General features: G+C 44.0%; 1 protein-coding gene across 2 annotated transcripts in view; it reads left to right on the top strand.

Moving 5' to 3' along the window:
• The window catches only part of PCNX2 (pecanex 2), a 454,272-nt gene that overhangs the window by 388,407 nt on the left and 46,462 nt on the right, over positions 1–19,403 (top strand). For both annotated transcript variants that reach the window (XM_072141166.1, XM_072141167.1), the window contains 2 exons: positions 1,040–1,270; positions 13,855–14,129. In XM_072141166.1, the coding sequence (XP_071997267.1) occupies positions 1,040–1,270; positions 13,855–14,129 (506 nt within the window). The remainder of the gene's footprint in view (positions 1–1,039; positions 1,271–13,854; positions 14,130–19,403) is intronic.

Consider the following 19,403-nt stretch of genomic DNA (forward strand, 5'->3'; position numbering starts at 1 on the left):
AACGCAGATAGATATATTTTGATAGATTGTTTATGATTTGTACTGTTTATTTATATTTATATCAGTTGTAGGGAAAGGGAAATTTTTTTTTCCTTTTTTTTTTTCAGACCCCCCAGGGTACTTTAATTTTTATACATATTTGTATACGCACAAGTTTATAAAATCATGTACATAAATGTGAACATATGACTGTATACATAAATTTGTATGAGTTTATAAACATATGTCTACCATAAAAAATGATTTAAGGTAAAGGGGAGTCATGCAGGAATCTGCCATGGGGCCCAGCCTCTCCTAGTTATATCCCTGCTTTTATGTGTTCAGATCTAAGGATATTTTCACGCTAGGCATTGTTTAAATGCCTGCTGTGTCTCCTTTTTAATATATACTTACTATAATTCCAAATCCATATGTTTATGGTGAAGCCCCCATTAGCATTTATATCCCCAGCACCGCGTGGGCGCTGCCATCTTGGGAGAATGGTCACTCCATGTGACATTATCAGAGAGCGACAATCCGTTTTGATGACAGCCATGAGACTCAGGACCTGTCATTAAGAGAGATCTGAAAGTTCCTGTCTATTACAGGTTGTGATAGATCACCTCTAATACCACCTCTACATTAAATGTATAAAAACACTTTAAAACCTGTATAAATTTGGTATCCCCATGATCGTACCGACCCAGAGAATAAAGGAGACATGTCATTTGTAGCGCATTGTAAAAGACACAAAAACAGACCCCACAAGAAAATGGTGAAAATTCTTTTTTTCACCAAATTCACTGGTTTAGAATTGTTGGTTGTTTCCCGATACATGGCATGGAATAATAAATATCATCACTAAGAAGTACAATTTGTTACAAAGAAAACAAGCCCTCACACAGATCTGTACACAGGAAAATGAAAAATGTATAGATTTTTTAAGGTGTGGAGAGAAAAATTAACTAAAGAGGTTAAAGTCCATGTACATACACATCTTTATATAAAATTAACTATTTGCAAATTTATTATCTTTAATATCTTTGCATTAATATACTAGAGCCAGTTTGCTTGCCCAGAGGAATATGAAGATTCTTTTGCACTCTATGAAGCAATCAAGATGTTTGGAGAGAAGATTGTAATTTGTAGTGAAGAAGATCCTGAATGGCGCTCCGCTATCCTGTCGAACAAGAAAGAATTGCTGACTTTGAGACATATTGTTGAAGACGGAAGTGATGAATATAGTGTCATCATGCTTCACAAAAGCTACCTCAGTTTCAAAGTTATCAAGGTACACATGACTTTCATTTAGATGCTGTTTTTCATATCCCATTAAATATGAATACGATACTCCCATAGTAGAACTAAACAATGTAAGAAAAAGAAAAACATTACCTTAAAGAGGATCTGTCACCCTTAAAAACAGCACTAGGAGCCATTACTAAAGTAAGCAGCTCCTAGTGCTACAACAGTCACAGAAGTGTTACACTGCTAGCAGACACCACCGCGATGTACTCTATAAACGCCAGACCACTATCAAGAGGAGCCGGTCTCTTCCCCGGACAGCCCGCCCACTCCACAGGCTTGCGGTGACTGCCGAGCGTCATGCGGCAGTCACCACCCTTAATCCCTCCACCTCATGATTAAGCCGGACTGCTTTTAGAGTGGTCTGGCGCTTCTAGTGTACATCATGGCAGTGTCTGCTAGCGTTATCGGAGGTTTTCCGTTTTTGAGGGTGACAGGTCCTCTTTAAGTTGATAAGTTGGTATAGTAAATTACCATTTTCCGTTATGTTTTAGCCTGGGCACATTTCTTCATGGATTACATACCCCATTTAAAATTTGACTTGACTTGAGTAGAAACATAGGGGGAAATTGTAAAACATAACTTGGTTTTGCTTGATAAAAGGAAAACCAATAATATAAAAAGTCACTTACGAAAAATGCATGTGTAACTTTCTGCGGACAGAAAAAAATTAAATCAGAGGAGTGCAACTCCTAAAGTTGTTGGATGACAGCCCACATCCTTAATCTGATGCAGTAGCTTCTAATTACTTTGATTTAGTATTATCACTCGATCACTAGATGTCCCTACTAACTGGGCATGCTGAAGTGACTGGATTTACTCTGTAGCCAAAAGCAATCTTCTTAAATCAACAGCTAAGATGAAATGAATATTTATGTACAAGTCTATTTGACTTTGAAAAAAATGGCTGCAGTGATGCAGAATTTGTTATGAATCTTAATGTTCAGGCCTTAGCAATTTCAATGGGTTTCAAAATCATGCTTCAAGTTCAGGAGAACTGAAATATTTTCTGGAGTTTGGACAAACTCGTTGAACTCCCAACTTCGACGGTTTCGCTCAACACTAGCCACAATTACTAGTTTCAATGTTAAACATACCAATTTGATGTAACTGTAGTTATTGATGACATTTCATTGACTCTTTGTGGGATGAGCTAGGACAAAAACAAAAATCATGGGGTTGGCCAGGTGGGGCATGTTGACCCTGCTGTATAAGATGCAGGGTCACATGTTCCGCTACCATTATAGCCAAGAGAAATCTATGGAGAGGCTGCAGCTTGAGGGACAATGAGGGAAAGAGTTTAGTTGTAATGATTTTGTAACTGCCCCTTTCCAGGCAGGCAAAGTTTCTGTTGCTAAGATTTTATATAAATTATGCCGGGAATCACAGCAGTAACTTTACTGATTTAATTCCCAGCAGAATTTTATAAAATCTGTGCTGAAAAAGACTAGAGGGATCTTCTTTGCCTTAGCATGATGAAGCATGATGAAGTACAACTAGCTACATCCAGGACTCTACTGACTTTTGAAATAAACTCAAGACTGTAGGCCCACTTCCTTATGGTACCATTCTGGCCACCATGGATGTGGAATCTCTTTACACTAATATCCCCCACAAGGTTGGAATAGCACCATGTCGGGCACAAATGGAGAAGCTCAACCTACCAACAGTACTGGTCACAGAACTCATACAATTTATGCTCACCCACAACTATTTCTCATTTGGAAAGGAAAAGGTATTTTCCAGTGAGTTCATTAAAAACATTACAGTTTTATTCCATAATCGATTTAAAAAACATGATAGTGTGCATAATGTCAGAAAATAGTTGACGCTTTTCGTACGGGTACAGCAGTTACATCAGTTTAAGGGGGACGCTTTCCTGCAGGTCTTCTGATGTGGTCTACCTTATGATGTGTGTTCAACCACCAATAGTGTTCAACCACCAACCATTATGTTGGGGAAACATGCCAGAGACTCCATCAGCGCATGAACTCGCACCGATCTGATATTAAAAATGAAAAGAAGGATCTCCCAGTAGCTGCACATTTCTTCAGAGAGAACCACACTATGGAAGATTTGCAGATTACTATTTTAATGGAACATTTTAAGACATGGAGGAAAAGAAAAGAATGGGAGTATAAATTAATGTGGAGGTTCAACACCTTACAAAGTGGTCTTAACATTCATGCCAGTTTCATGACCTCCTACCTCTGACCTGGAGGCCACAAGCAGATAAGAGCCAGAGCTCTCTTGTCATGCCTCACAGGTTTTTAGTGTGTTTATTGCCATCCTGTAAATAAGTGGACCCTGTATTTATCAATCTGTTGTTTCAAAGTTTTTTTTTAATACCCTTTGATGATCACTGCCTTGTGTGTATACAATGCTGTGAATTTTCTGTTTCATGCATAATATCATGTCTGACGAAGAAAACTAATATTCTCGAAAGCTCACCATCAAATATACTCCTCACAAAATAGATAGAGGCCAATGAAAGTACCACACGTCAGAACATCATATCATTTAGACCAGGAAAAAGGGACGTGTTATAGGTACTAATGCAAAGACACATAGGTGATAACAATGAAAAAGTCTTTATTACCATAAATACAAATGTACACCCAATGTGTAAACCAAAACAGTATAAAAGCAATTAAAAAGCACGATAAAGTGCTGAGTCTCAATATAGCAGCAAAAAGGTATAATGTGCAAAAAATGAGCACTTGTTGCTATAGGCAACCCTATAAATATATTGCTCGCAAGATGAGCTAAAGAGGTTGCTGAGCCAACTACCCTATAAGGCCCGGCGCAGCCTGTGCATGTCTAATGGAAATAAGAACTACATGTAATACATAAATAGGAGTCAAGCACTGGATAAATGTATCAAAATGCAGGCAGAGTAATAAATGTAAAAATATCACCGGGTTTTGGGTAGATGGGACTGGCTCCCCACGCGTTCCGCCACCGAGCCTGGTGGCTTCCTCAGGGGTCAAATATACTCCGCCATACATCCTTAGCATGATGAAAGAACAGCAATAATCTAAGGGTATTGTTTTTCTTTTCCCTGTCCTTCACAGAGGCTGAAATTTCTAATGAGATAACTCAAGGCAAAAGAGGAGAAATAGCAATTTTGTTAAGAATTTGAGATCTATGTTAAGTTGGAAGATGTTAGGATTCGGGATCAGTGGATCCTCTCGACCGCCACGGGAGGTGGTACTAGCCGACACCTGGGACCAGAATCCATGTGGCACCTGATCTCCACCAGAGCCCGCTGCAAAGCGGGATGGTCTTGCTGCGGCAGGGTACCACTAGGTCGTACCACAGGTGTGACTAGCCCGCGGTGGCAGCCGAGGTCGAGGTACCTTGGCGGAAGTCAGTCTTATGGTCAGGTTCAGGCACAGGGTCAGTGCAGGCAGCAGAGATGCAAGGTCAAGTGCAATCCTGGGTCAGCAATGGGAGGTCCAGGCAGATAGAAACAGGAACATAGGACACAGGAACGCTAGATGTGCTAGAAGAACAGGCTGGCAAGAAGTGGAGCCGACGTTAGGCCTGGCAGAGGAACAAAGTAGAACATGTTGGAGAAGCAGTCGGTTACCACCCAGATGACGGTATTACCAGAGTAAGATCGGTGATAACATCCATTGCCACGTAAGTCCACGTGCAGCTTGGTAGACCAGCAGGCAACAGAAGACCAGCAGGTTTAAGATGAGCTGATTTGTTTTGGGCACAGGAACTTCAGGAACCCACAAAATCCTGTGCATCTGCAACATCCCCCACCGGGGCCTAGCCCTTGAGGTGAGGCCTGGAGACAGCCGGGGCCCGCGGAACCGGAGTGGCTGGCGGTTGCGGCCTAAGCACGCTATTGTCACGGTGCTTGGTACGGGGGAACCGGAGGGCTGTCCTACAGCCTGGCAGGTCTCCAGCAGGGTGGTGTTGGCAAGAAATGATGAGGGAGAGGCTGCTATAGCGGATCTCCCTGGGGCAACCCCTTAATGTCCCGAGTGTGAGTCTCTGGGTGATGGACAGGGTGCCGGTGATGAAGGCAGCCGTATTAGCAGGGACCAGACGGAGACAGAAGTTGAAGAAAACAACTTACAGTTCTTTATTTGAACCGGCAGGAACCGCAGCAACGTGCCTTTAACAGGTAGATGGAGTGCTGAGATGCTTTTGGAGGGAGCCTCAGGAGATAGTTCACCAGCCTGGATGTAGAGGGCAGGCTGGGAGGCAGCTGTGTCCTGGTAGGAAGCTTCAGCTTGTCCTGTAGGGCTTCAGGTATCACCTTTAAAGGTAAGATGATACCCCTTTTCCTCACTACACTAACTCTAGTCTTAGACTCCACTCTTCAGAGGCAGGGGCTAGGCTCTTCCTGCTCTGGTATGGGCTAGACAGAGATTTCTCACTCACTCACTGATCTCTAGGATTCTCCTACGCTAGAATCTCTCTGAAAGTTCTGAGACTTCTCTGAGATCTGAGACTTCCTAGAATTCCCCAGAACATTCCTGGCCAGGGGTTTTTATTACTTCCCCTTGGTCAGGTGGTGGCTGCTCCTCCAATCACATCTCAGCTTACAAAGGACAGGATGTAACACAGATCATTGGATGACAGAATCTTACAGCATACAAAATTAACTTCTGCCTTGCCAGGCAGGATTCACCACTGCAATACCCCTATGTCCTATCAGGACCATGTAGTGTGATGTGGTTACATGCAGGTGGGACGTATTCGCAAACACTCCCTCGCCATTGCATCGGCGAGGGTGTTGCATACCCCGGGGGCAATTGAAAGAGCCGTCCTCGGCTCGACTACAGATGGCTTGAGGGGGCAGGGGTGGATAAAGGCACTTCTGGGAAGTGCAGGCTATGTGAGGTGTAGGGACAAACCGCCCATGGTCCTGGAGACAGGCACCTGGGTTGGTGTCGGACTAAAGACAAAACATGTAGCTGTATGACAGTTGGTCGCTGACGCCATTAAACCGAACTGTACAGTAGGAAAGGTGTGGTGTCATGTCCTGTAATCCACTCCTTGCACCAAGGCCTGTATATTTGTTATATCAACGCTTCTTCCCTGGCGGCAATTATATAATGTGTATATCTGCATTGCGTTAGCATATGCGACACGAGTACCTCCTGACTGGCATCCTTACACATGTATGGGTGGCATCCAGGTGCTAACTGTGTAACACCCCCGGTCCCCTAAAGACCCGCAGTTTACGGACTACCCCCATGTGCAAACCTCGGTTTGAGGGATCAGGTAGCGGTCAGTGTTTTACACAAAAAGACGGTCCGACACAGCCACACTACAACCTGTAAAGCCTATGAAAGGGTTAATGCAGACTACTGGCAGATATGACAGTGTGCAAACAGGTGGTAAATTCACATTGGCTTAGGAGCCCAATGGGTACACATCTTGAACGTTACAAACGTTACAGAGGTAGACAGGCTACGCAGGGTAGCACGATATTAAATGTCTCTTTTCCTGCAAAGAAAAGGCATAAAAAAGTGCAAACAGAATGTCCGTACCTAAAAAGGAAGGCATTAAGTGCAAAATGATAATAAATTAAGTTGCAACTTTTCCTTGAGGTTGGCAAAAGTCTCTCAGAAGGTCTCTAGTAACAAAGTCCATCTTCTGGGTACAGCCCTTGAGGTGGGGAAAAGTGCACTAAAGAAACAAAGGGTCTCCTCTATGTGTAGAGAGACAGAGTCCTTTGAAGAAATCTCTGCTGGCAGAGGAAGGGTGCTATCATAGCACAGGACAGTAGAAAATCTCTTGACTGAGATAAATAAGGGTAAGAGTCTCAGGAAAGTCTCTGGCTCTTTGGGGTAAGGACAGAAATAAATACACAATATGTACATAGTACCTGGAGAGGGCTACAGCCCTTCAGGGGTTACTCTGCATCTTCGCTGGGTTCAGCAGGGGCAGGATCCAAAGTCAGTAGGGAATCCTGTGCATCCTCAGCGGGAGTAGGTGCCGGCTGGGGACACCCGGTGGCAGTAGCGGGTACTGCAGGTGCAGCAACATCCTCCGGACCTTCAGGGGGAGGAGCGCTGTCGACCGGGGTGTGGGCTGTTCCAGCCGGGGGCTCAACTGAGCAAGGGACCACGGAGGGGTCCAGAAGAAAATAAACAGGGACCTGCGGCAGCGCCGCAGCTCCTTCCAGCTCCGGTTCTTCCAGGACCGGGTCATCACCCCACTGGTAACCGGCAAGTGGAGAAGTAGGCCTCGTTGGAACCTCCGGACAAGGTTCACTAGCCGGGATGTCATCTCCCACAGAAGATCCACGGGACCTGGCAATGCTCCCGGCAGGGGAGACGGTGGGGGTGGCGCCCTGGATCATGCCCGGCCCATGGATGGCAATGGGACCCGTACTCATGATTACCGTGGATGGGGCATTCACGTGGGTCACCGCCCGGGGACTCGCAGCCGAGGAAGAGGAAGTGTTCGGGGACTCCGGCCACTCGTCGTCCTCATACAGCTCGTCGTACGATGGGTAGCGGTCCTCATCGGAGTCCGGGATCCAGATCACACCAGCCGCCCATGGTCCTCGGGGCCCCTCCTGCAGGGAGAACTCGATGCACTCTCCTGGCTTCAGATTGTGCAGTCTCTCCGGCAAGTCAGGCCTCTTGACAGACCGGCGGGGAATAAATACATCCCGTCCGGTGTAGTCCTGGGTGGCGAAGCCATAGCCACGTTGCTTATCGAAGAACCGGACCATGCCGGTGGTGCGGTTCTTTTCCACCCAAGCTCCAGCTGTAGACCGGCCGGCCATATACCGTTGGGCCTCCTTCTCTCGGCGTTGCTGTTCCGAGACAGCGTCTCGGAGTCGCCGGCGGGCGGCCTCACCTCGGCCTTGAGGCTGCGGAGGTGCCGGTGCTGGGGCTCGTGGCTCCGGTGCAGGCTCGGATCTCCTTGGGCGACAGGTAGGTGCCGGAGGATCAGGAACCGCCGGAGGATCAACCGTCACAGCGGGGCTGGCAGGCCGCACAGCGGGAACCGCCCGGGTGGTACCTGGTGCTGCGTCACCGCTTGGAAATACGTCCTGGTGACGAAGGCCCGGGTCAGTCCTCGGTGCAGCCGATGTCCAGCGGAGGGTCTCCGGACCGGCTGGCAGAGACCACGACCAAGATCAGCACGAGTTCTGGCGCTTCTCTGAGGCGGGGCAGGAAGTCCGCCTCGAGCCAGTGGGAGGAGTCCAAGTCCTTCCCGCCAAGAGCTGTGGCGGACTCTAATTTTTCCTGCGCCACAGGAGGCGGGGTTCGCGCCATTCGCGCGTGGGCGGAGTTGGTGAGTCATCTGGGTTTCCCGCCAGTGAAGGTTTTGGCGGGCTTGAATTATTTGCTGCGCCACAGTTTCTGAGGTAAAAATCTTCAGGCGCGGCAGCGCCGGATGTAGCAGAGCTGGTACAGTTCTTGCCGGGATTAACCTCTTGAGTGCTGGAGCGGTGCTCGACAGCACGTGGCAGCATTAACACAGTTCAATCCAGAAACACACAAGTACTTGGGCCTAAACCCGGATGGCAGCAGGGTTAGGCAGCACAGTCTTTTTAATAAAGGAAAGTCTTTAATGCCGTAATAAGGCACAGAAGTATCAATCCTGTTCGTGACGCCACTTGCAACATCCCCCACCGGGGCCTAGCCCTTGAGGTGAGGCCTGGAGACAGCCGGGGCCCGCGGTACCGGAGTGGCCGGCCTAAGCACGCTATTGTCACGGTGCTTGGTACGGGGGAACCGGAGGGCTGTCCTACAGCCTGGCAGTTCTCCAGCAGGGTGGTGTTGGCAAGAAATGATGAGGGAGAGGCTGCATAATATCATGTCTGACGAAGAAAACTAATATTCTCGAAAGCTCACCATCAAATATACTCCGCCATACATCCTTAGCATGATGAAAGAACAGCAATAATCTAAGGGTATTGTTTTTCTTTTCCCTGTCCTTCACAGAGGCTGAAATTTCTAATGAGATAACTCAAGGCAAACGAGGAGAAATAGCAATTTTGTTAAGAATTTGAGATCTATGTTAAGTTGGAAGATGTTAGGATTCGGGATCAGTGGATCCTCTCGACCGCCACGGGAGGTGGTACTAGCCGACACCTGGGACCAGAATCCATGTGGCACCTGATCTCCACCAGAGCCCGCTGCAAAGCGGGATGGTCTTGCTGCGGCAGGGTACCACTAGGTCGTACCACAGGTGTGACTAGCCCGCGGTGGCAGCCGAGGTCGAGGTACCTTGGCGGAAGTCAGTCTTATGGTCAGGTTCAGGCACAGGGTCAGTGCAGGCAGCAGAGATGCAAGGTCAAGTGCAATCCTGGGTCAGCAATGGGAGGTCCAGGCAGATAGAAACAGGAACATAGGACACAGGAACGCTAGATGTGCTAGAAGAACAGGCTGGCAAGAAGTGGAGCCGACGTTAGGCCTGGCAGAGGAACAAAGTAGAACATGTTGGAGAAGCAGTCGGTTACCACCCAGATGACGGTATTACCAGAGTAAGATCGGTGATAACATCCATTGCCACGTAAGTCCACGTGCAGCTTGGTAGACCAGCAGGCAACAGAAGACCAGCAGGTTTAAGACGAGCTGATTTGTTTCGGGCACAGGAACTTCAGGAACCCACAAAATCCTGTGCATCTGCAACATCCCCCACCGGGGCCTAGCCCTTGAGGTGAGGCCTGGAGACAGCCGGGGCCCGCGGTACCGGAGTGGCTGGCGGTTGCGGCCTAAGCACGCTATTGTCACGGTGCTTGGTACGGGGGAACCGGAGGGCTGTCCTACAGCCTGGCAGGTCTCCAGCAGGGTGGTGTTGGCAAGAAATGATGAGGGAGAGGCTGCTATAGCGGATCTCCCTGGGGCAACCCCTTAATGTCCCGAGTGTGAGTCTCTGGGTGATGGACAGGGTGCCGGTGATGAAGGCAGCCGTATTAGCAGGGACCAGACGGAGACAGAAGTTGAAGAAAACAACTTACAGTTCTTTATTTGAACCGGCAGGAACCGCAGCAACGTGCCTTTAACAGGTAGATGGAGTGCTGAGATGCTTTTGGAGGGAGCCTCAGGAGATAGTTAACCAGCCTGGATGTAGAGGGCAGGCTGGGAGGCAGCTGTGTCCTGGTAGGAAGCTTCAGCTTGTCCTGTAGGGCTTCAGGTATCACCTTTAAAGGTAAGATGATACCCCTTTTCCTCACTACACTAACTCTAGTCTTAGACTCCACTCTTCAGAGGCAGGGGCTAGGCTCTTCCTGCTCTGGTATGGGCTAGACAGAGATTTCTCACTCACTCACTGATCTCTAGGATTCTCCTACGCTAGAATCTCTCTGAAAGTTCTGAGACTTCTCTGAGATCTGAGACTTCCTAGAATTCCCCAGAACATTCCTGGCCAGGGGTTTTTATTACTTCCCCTTGGTCAGGTGGTGGCTGCTCCTCCAATCACATCTCAGCTTACAAAGGACAGGATGTAACACAGATCATTGGATGACAGAATCTTACATCATACAAAATTAACTTCTGCCTTGCCAGGCAGGATTCACCACGGCAATACCCCTATGTCCTATCAGGACCATGTAGTGTGATGTGGTTACATGCAGGTGGGACGTATTCGCAAACACTCCCTCGCCATTGCATCGGCGAGGGTGTTGCACATCGTTTTACGAAGGGCAGGTCAGACATATATCTTGCTAGGAGGAAGTTGCAGAAGGTCCACAGGAGCAGCAAGAGACAGCCGTTCAGGGGGAACAATATGTATAGGAGCAGGGTCCTCCCCAATAACATCCAAGTCACAAGAGAGAGCATTGGCCTTAAAATTCTTCTCCGCAGGACGGAAATGTATCGGAAAATTGTAACCGGAGAAGAAGAGAGACCAACGAGCCTGTCATGGATTGAGACGCTGGGCAGTCTGGAGGTACAGGAGGTTTTTATGATCAGTATAGATACTGACTGGATGATGAGCACCCTCCAGATAACGCCATTCTTCCAAAGCTAGTTTAATAGTCTTGGAAGGGTCCATCTGTGGACCCTTGTCTGAAATAATATATCAGTTTGCGGATCCTCTGAACCACTGCGGACGATAACACAAGCCACTACCTGGGACCAGAGTCTAAGTGCCACCTGGTTTTCACCAGAGCCCTCCGCAAAGCGGTTTGGACTTGCTGCGGCGTGGTACCACCAGGTCATTCCACAGATGTGACTTGTCCACAGTGGCAGCCAAGGTCGAGGTACAGGAACAGCAGGCAATATCGTAGTCGGGGACAGGCCGGGCAGCACAGGATCAGAGGAGGAGACATAGCAACAGGTCAGGGCAGGCAGCAAACAGAAATTGAGGAATATCACAGGGGAGCTTTATCTAAGGCGTAGACACATAGATCTGGCAGGGAGTGTAGGAAGAGGCAGGCTCAATAATTTTTCTGAAAATGGCCAGCACTAATTATTGGCTAATGACTGATACAACAGTGCGATCCTGTGCACCCTATAGCGCAATAAGACATACCCTTACGTCTTGATGCGCATGGGGGAGTATGAAGAGGGCTCACATATGTCCATGTGGCAGTGATTTTGAACTATATAGTGGAACCAGGCTTCTGCACAAGAAAATTATTTAAAAAAATATTATACTGCTTGCTTAGCACATATTCAGACTGAGCGGCAGTTTGTAGTTACAGGGGAAGCCTCTCTGGCTATCATAAAGTATGGTGATACTAGTGAAGCCGTACTAGTTTTTTGGATATATTTCACAAATAAATATGAAACTATTTTATAAGAATTGATAAAATTTATATTTTAGTTACACACGCAAACCTTTTCTTTTCTCTCACCTCTTTCTTTTCCCTAACAAAGTAACTAGATCTTACAGATAGTGCACATTGTGAGTGTATATCGTGAACATGACCCTGTGTTCAGATACATGATTTACAACATATTTTAGTTTCCCCTTACACCCAAAAGTTCCTCCTTTGTGGCCAGAGCTTGTGATTTCTTATATGAACTTTCCAGGGTAACTATTTGGTCTGCATGCAAGCTGATTGTTGCACCTCTTCTCTTTGCTACCCTGTCCCATGTCCATTAAGTAACCTGTGCTACCATTTTCTGAGATTCCCACATGGAGTTTGGCATTATCTCAAGGCTATTATTGTCCAAAAAAATTAATAATAGTCTTAGCTGTCAGTTCCTTTGATAAGGAGTCATAGATAATGTTCCTGGATCTACAATTTATGTAGTCTTGCAGGGAAAATTTTTCCTGGTTCAGAGGGTTAGTGAATTCATCTGTTGTACAAACTAGGCTACACACTGAGCAGTCACCGCATGGAAATGATCCCTTGAGTTTCAGTCCCCTCCCCAGGGATTTTGTGGGACGGGAAAAGTGACTCCTTGTCAATTGATCCTTGAGGTTACAAGACCTTTTTGCTATAAGCTTGGGCTTGTTGTCAATAAATGGTCTCAATTTGGGTTCTGAATTTAGGATGTGCCAGTTTTTATTCAAGATCCTCCAAACATCCCTCCACTGGTTGTTATACTTGGTATAAATACCAAGCTGTGAATTCGATTTTCTTGGCTTGGACGTCAGGAGGTCTGATCTAGGTGTGGAACGAGCCCTTTGAAAGGCTTGTGAAATAACCCTCCTTGGGTAGTTTCTGCCTTTGAACCTATCCGTGAGGTCACGTGCATTGGTCCTAAAGTCCTTCTCCAAAGTACAATTCCTCTTAAGTCGGATAAATTGGCCAATCGGTATGCCGGCTTTAAGGTGTTGGGGGTGAAAGCTTTGGTAATGAAGTAAACTGTTAGTGGCTGTGTCCTTTCTGTGGAGGTTTGTGCATAAGAAGTTGTTCACAATGTGAATTTTCAATTTATGCTTTCTTCATGCTTATCCGGTCACAATATACCTTTGCATTTGGCTTGGAGCCCGAGGCTGCCATTTGGCTTCTCACATGTTTGGATAGGTTAGGGGACCTGTTTTTGTTTATTTGCATTTAGCAATTGAGCATCTTTCTACTGTTGGTCAGTCAGGTTGGCCTTGTATCACTCACCTTGTGTTGGTCGGGGGGTAGTTTACAGATTCACTATACCTAGTGACTGTATGATCTCATGTATATAGAGTTTTTAAATGATTTTAAATGTGTGTACTTTTTGAACATTTGTCAGTTGTCTAATAAACTTTGATTTTTATTTTTGCACTATACAAGAGCCTTTGAATGCATTCTTTTTTCTTGTATTGCTTTCGTGTTGGCATTTGTGCATTGGCTCATAAACAATTTGTGGCTGTGCTACACCCATCCTTTCTATTATATGATCGTAGGTTTTATAGCAGGGTGTCAGTGGTAGATTGTGTATAGGACAGGCACCACACGTGAGCAGGTACCATGAATGCACAGTAATAGTAAGGTGCTCTGCAGGAAGTTACATCCTGCTGTGTTATACTATTATTGCAAGCATTGGTAAGGGGGTTAATGCTGGGGAATTCAGCTGTCTTTTGTCATTTGTTACATTTTCATTTCTAACATTATATTTTATTGTATTATGTATTATTGTGTTATAAATAGAATATAGCTTATATACAAGCCTATGCTCTGTCATATATTTTTATATTATATTGTTGCAGGTAAATAAGGAATGCGTAAGAGGACTTTGGGCTGGACAACAACAAGAACTGATCTTCCTTCGAAATCGGGATCATGAAAGAGGCAGTATTCAAAACAACAAACATGTTTTAAGGAATTTAATCAACTCCTCCTGTGATCAACCTCTGGGTTATCCCATATATGTATCTCCCTTAATTACATCTTACCTAGGGACACACAATCAATTAAAGAAGATATTGGGTGGACCCGTTAATTTTGAGCTTATTACTTCATGGTTTCAAGCAAAATGGCATATGTAAGTACAGCAAACCAAAGATATGAAAAGTCCAAAAAGCACAGGAATTCAACTGAATATCATTTTGCACGTGCCAACAACTTCTGTGAGGTTAAGAGTTGTAAAATTAACTTGTAAGCAAGAGAAACATAAGATGTGATACAAAGGCCAAATAGTAAAAAAAGTTTATAGACTTTATTAATCAAATTAAATTTTAAAAGCACACCAAAAGTTTAACCTCTTTAACGCTGAAGCCACTTTTCACCTTCCTGATACGGCCCATTTTTCAAATCTGACATGCGTCTATTTAAGTGGTTATAACTTTAAAACGCTTTAACATATCCAGTTGGTTTTGAGATTGTTTTTATTGACACATTGTACTTCATGTTGGTTGAGAAATTTAAGCAATATGTTTAGTATTTATTTATAAAATAAACGGAAATTTGGCAAAAATTTTGAAAAAAACAATGTTTTCCAAATTCAAAATTTTCTACTTTTTGGAATGTTGGCCATATCACTAAAATAACTTGATGACTAACATTTTCCATATGTCTGCTTTAACTTGGCATCATTTTTCAAACATCTTTTCCCTTATTTAGGATGTCTGGAGGCTTATAACTTTAGGTGCAATTTTTCAGATTTTCACGAAAATCATCAAACCCTACTTTTGGAGGGTCATTTTAGTTAGAAGTGACTTTATAAGGCCCACATGACAGAAAATTCCCACAAATGACATCATTTTAGAAACTACACCCCTCAAAATATTCAAAACACCCTTTGGGAATTTTGTTAACCCTTTGAGCGTTTCATGAGTGTGAAAAATAAATGAAATTGAAATTACAGAACTGTAATTTTATCTTACATTATATTCATTGAACACTAAATTTTGCACCTTCACAATGGGTTAAAAAGGAAAATGCATTTTACAATGTTTAGTGCAATTCCTCCTGAGTATGCCAATACTGATTTTATCACTGTACCCTGCTGTACGGGCACAGGGGGCACTTGGAAGGGAAAGAGCGTTGTTTCGTTTTTGGAGGGCAAATATGGCTGAAAAAGATTTCATGTGTCAGAATGCATTTGGAGAGCCCTAATGGTACCAAAACAGAGGAAAGCCCCAACAAGAGACACCATTTTGGAAAGTACACCCCTTGGAGAGTTTATCAAGGTGTAATTTGTGTATTTGCCCCAACAGGTGTTTGATTCAATAAGTCCCCAAAAAGGAAAAAGGTGAAAATTTTCTCAAAAAAGTCACCTTTACCCAAAATTTTTGTAAGCCACAAGGGATAAAAGATGAAACAACCCCCATAAATGTGTAAAACTATTTCTCCTAAGCACAGAATTGCACCACTTGTGCATATAAGGTGTTGTATGGGTACACACTAGGGCTCAGAAGTGAAGCTCAGAAGGGAAAGAGGGGCTTTGGCCTTTTAGAAGTCAGATTTGACAGACATCCTTTACATGTGTCGGGATGCATTTAGAGAGCCATAGTGGTACCAAAACATAGGGGAACCCCAACAAGTGTCACCATTTTGGAAAGCAGACCCCTTAGAGAATGTAGAAAGTTGTAATATGTGTATTTGTCCTTAATGGTGTTTGATTTAATTAAGACCTAAACAGGAAAAAGGTGAACATTTTCTTATAAAGGTCATTTTACCCCTAATTTTTATTAGTCACAAGGGATAAAAAAAAATATGTACTAACCCCCCAAAATGTGTAAACCTATTTCTCTCGAGTGTAGAAGTACCCCACATGTGTATATAAAATGTTGTATGGGGGCACAATAGAAGGAAAGAGGGATGTTTGCCTTTTAGAAGCCAAATTTGACAGAAATGTTTTAAATGCATTTGGAGAACCCTAGTGGTATAAAACAGAGAAGAACCCGAAAAGTGACCCGAATTTTTGAATGCACACCCCTTAGAGAATTTCGCAATGTGTAATATATGCATTTGCCCCTAAAGGTGAATGATCCAATTTTTGCGCAACTAGAAGCACTGTTAAAAAAAACTTCATTTTAGTGGGTTTTTAGCTTATTGAAGCAATTTTATTAACTCTTTACGTGTGGAGGAAAATAAAATCATCAATTCTTGTTTTGGATTTTTAGCATTTTTTGGGGGGGTGTTCACTGTAGCATAACAATAATATATTATCTTTATTCTACGGATCAATACCATTACGGTGATACCTCATTTATATAGTTTTATTTATATTTGTCCAATTTAATTGAAGTAAAACTAGAATAGAAAAAATTGCATTTGTTTTAGTATCGCCATTTTTACAGCGGCATAACTATAGTATTTTTTGGTTGGCGGAGCTGGTTCTGAGCTTTTCAGTGGTATCATTTTGGTGCTTGTAACTTTTTCGGATCACTTTTTAAAACATTTTTTGTAAAGCAATTTGATAAAAAAATGTACATTTTTGGCAAGTTTTGGGGGGTTTTTTTTCACGTTCACCGAGCGGGTCCAATTATGATTATGATTTATTGTACAGACTGTTACGGACGCAGCGATACCAAATAAGTGGGGGTTGTTTTTGTGATTTTTTTGTACTTTATTACTTGTGTACAGGGAAATGTGGTGTTAGGGGTTAACAGCCACGTTCAGAGAAATCTCCGATCGCGGATGTTAGTGGCGGGTATCGGCTATAATATACAGCCGACACCCGCAGCTTCTGGCGCCGGCTCCGTTAAGGAGCCGGTGTCAGAAGCATGACGTAATAGTACTGCATTTTGCGGGAACGCACCTCCCGTGATGCAGTACTATTACGTCAAATGTCGGGAAGGGGTTAAAAACAAGTGTACAAACAAAATTTTGCTGCATTCTGGGGTGTATGTTCATAAATGTGCAAGCATTAATTAAGTTTAAAAAAGGGGGTACATTGGCAAAGACTAACCCCTTAGTGGCCCCATGCACAAGTATTCAGGGGATGAGTGACGATATCTATGGGATCTGCCTCCCACCACCCTGCAATCATGTTCCTGACATTAGTCATCATTTTAATTAGTGGTATTTTATTTTGTGAGTGTACCTGTAGCGAATCTGTCCAGCAACAACCAGACTTGGCACTAGCTATCAGACTGGGTAGCTGTCTAGCTGTGCCCAGCTGCTTTAATGAGCCATTCGCAGTTTCACCGTAAAAAATAGTACTCAGTACTTAGATATGCATGGCTTAATCTTTAAAATAAGCGTCTGACGGACCCTTAGTAAATGTGCCCCATTAGCTATCAGCAGCTGTTTGTCACCTAGCAGGCTAGACACTAGCAGTTACCTGGCCTCTCTGACTGTCTTTGTTTGTATGGTTGCCATTGGAATACATAGCTAGACAGATAATACTGTAAGCATACTAATCAGCAGCAGGATAATATCAGTCCTTGCAGTCATATCATAAGTATCACATGCTTCAGGTATACAATTGCATATGGTTACATGATGGTATGTCACCTAAGGCTTTTAATACTTACAAAAAAACTTACTAAAATCTGCAAAAATGAAGTCAAATCAGCCAAAATACAAAATGAAAGACAGGTGGCTAAAGATAGCAAAACAAATCCCAATAATTTTTTTAAGTATATGAATGCAACAAAAATGGGTCAGAGAAGGTTGGACCCCTTCATTCTGAAAATGGGACATCGGTGACTGGAGACCAAGAGAATGCGGGTTAATGGGATTTTTAATGTGTTTTTTAGCTCCATTTATACGATAGGAGAAAGAACTTCTGACGTGGGTGGTGCCAGTACAAGTCATGCATCCTGTAATATACTAGACTGGCTGAATGTAGACATGATCCAATCTAAGCATAATAAAATCAATGTGTACAGGGCTCCTGGACCAGATGGTTTACACCCCAGAGTCCTTAGAGAACTCAGTTCTGTTATTGATGTACCACTGTCTAAAATCTTCAGGCAAACATGGTGCCAATATATAAAAAGGGCTCTAGAACTTCGCCAGGCAATTATAGGCCTGTAAGCTTAACTTCCATTGTGGGGAAAGTATTGGAAGGGTTAGTAAAAGACTATATACTGGAGAATGTGACATAACATAGTATAATAAGTGACAGCCAGCATGGGTTTACTAAGAATAGAAGTTGTCAAACTAACCTGATCTGCTTCTATGAAGAGGTGAGCCGGTGCCTGGATGGAGGAGCAGCTGTGGATATTGTGTTCTTGGACTTTGCAAAGGCATTTGACACTGTCCCTCAAAGACGCCTGATGGGTAAAATAAGGTCTATTGGTTTGGCAGGAATCATTTGCAATTGGATTGAAAACTGGTTGATGGATTGTATCCAGAGAGTTGTGGTCAATGATTCCTACTCGGAATGGTCACCAGTTATGAGTGTTGTACCCCAGGGATCTGTGCTTGGCCCACTACTATTTAATATATTTATCAATGATATAGAGGTAGCTATTTTTGCAGATGACACCAACTGTGCAGTGTAATACAGTCTATGGAGGATGTTCATAGGCTGAATGGGTGACTTGGACAAACTGAGTTTTTAGTCATCCACTTGGCAAATGAGGTTCAATGTGGATAAATGTAAGGTTATGCACCTGGGGGCTAATAATCCTAAGGCAAAATATGTCCTTGGGGGGAGTAAATCTGGGAGAGTCCCTTGTTGAGAAGACCTGGGCTTACTAGTAGATCATAAATTGAATAACAGCATGCAATGTCAGCTGCCTCTAAAGCCAGAAGGATCTTGTCATGTATCAAAAGTGGTATGGACTCTTGAGATAGGGATGTAATATTACCACTGTACAAGGCATTAGTACCTGGAATATGCTGTCCAGTTCTGAGCACCGGTCCATAAAAAGGATGCCCTTGAGCTGGAGAGGGTTGAATGTAGAGCCACAAAAATGGGGTATTGAGGGTCTCAGTCATGAGGAAAGATTAAAACAACTAAATTTATTTAGTCTTGAAAAGAGACAACTATGAGGGGACATGATAAATTTATATAAATATATGAATGGTCCATACAAAAAATATGGTGGTAAGTTGCTTCAGATTAAATCAAATCAAAAGACGAGGGAACACGGTCTGCGTCTGGAGAAAACCCCAGAAGCGACGGGGCTTCTTTACTATGAGAACTGTCAATCTGTGTAATAGCCAGCCTCAGGTGCTGGTCACAGCAGGGAAAGCAGAAAGCTTCAAGAGGGGTCCAGGGGCCTTTTTACACCTAAATAACATTGATGGTTATGTTATATAGAATAGTTTCCCCTAAATCCCTTCCTCATCCAATCCCTTTCCTTCCTTGGTTGAACTTGATGGACATGTTTATGTTTGAATATAGTAAAATATCAAT

Source organism: Engystomops pustulosus, chromosome 3 (genome assembly GCF_040894005.1).
Source record: "Engystomops pustulosus chromosome 3, aEngPut4.maternal, whole genome shotgun sequence".
In the NCBI taxonomy this organism is placed as follows: domain Eukaryota; kingdom Metazoa; phylum Chordata; class Amphibia; order Anura; family Leptodactylidae; genus Engystomops; species Engystomops pustulosus.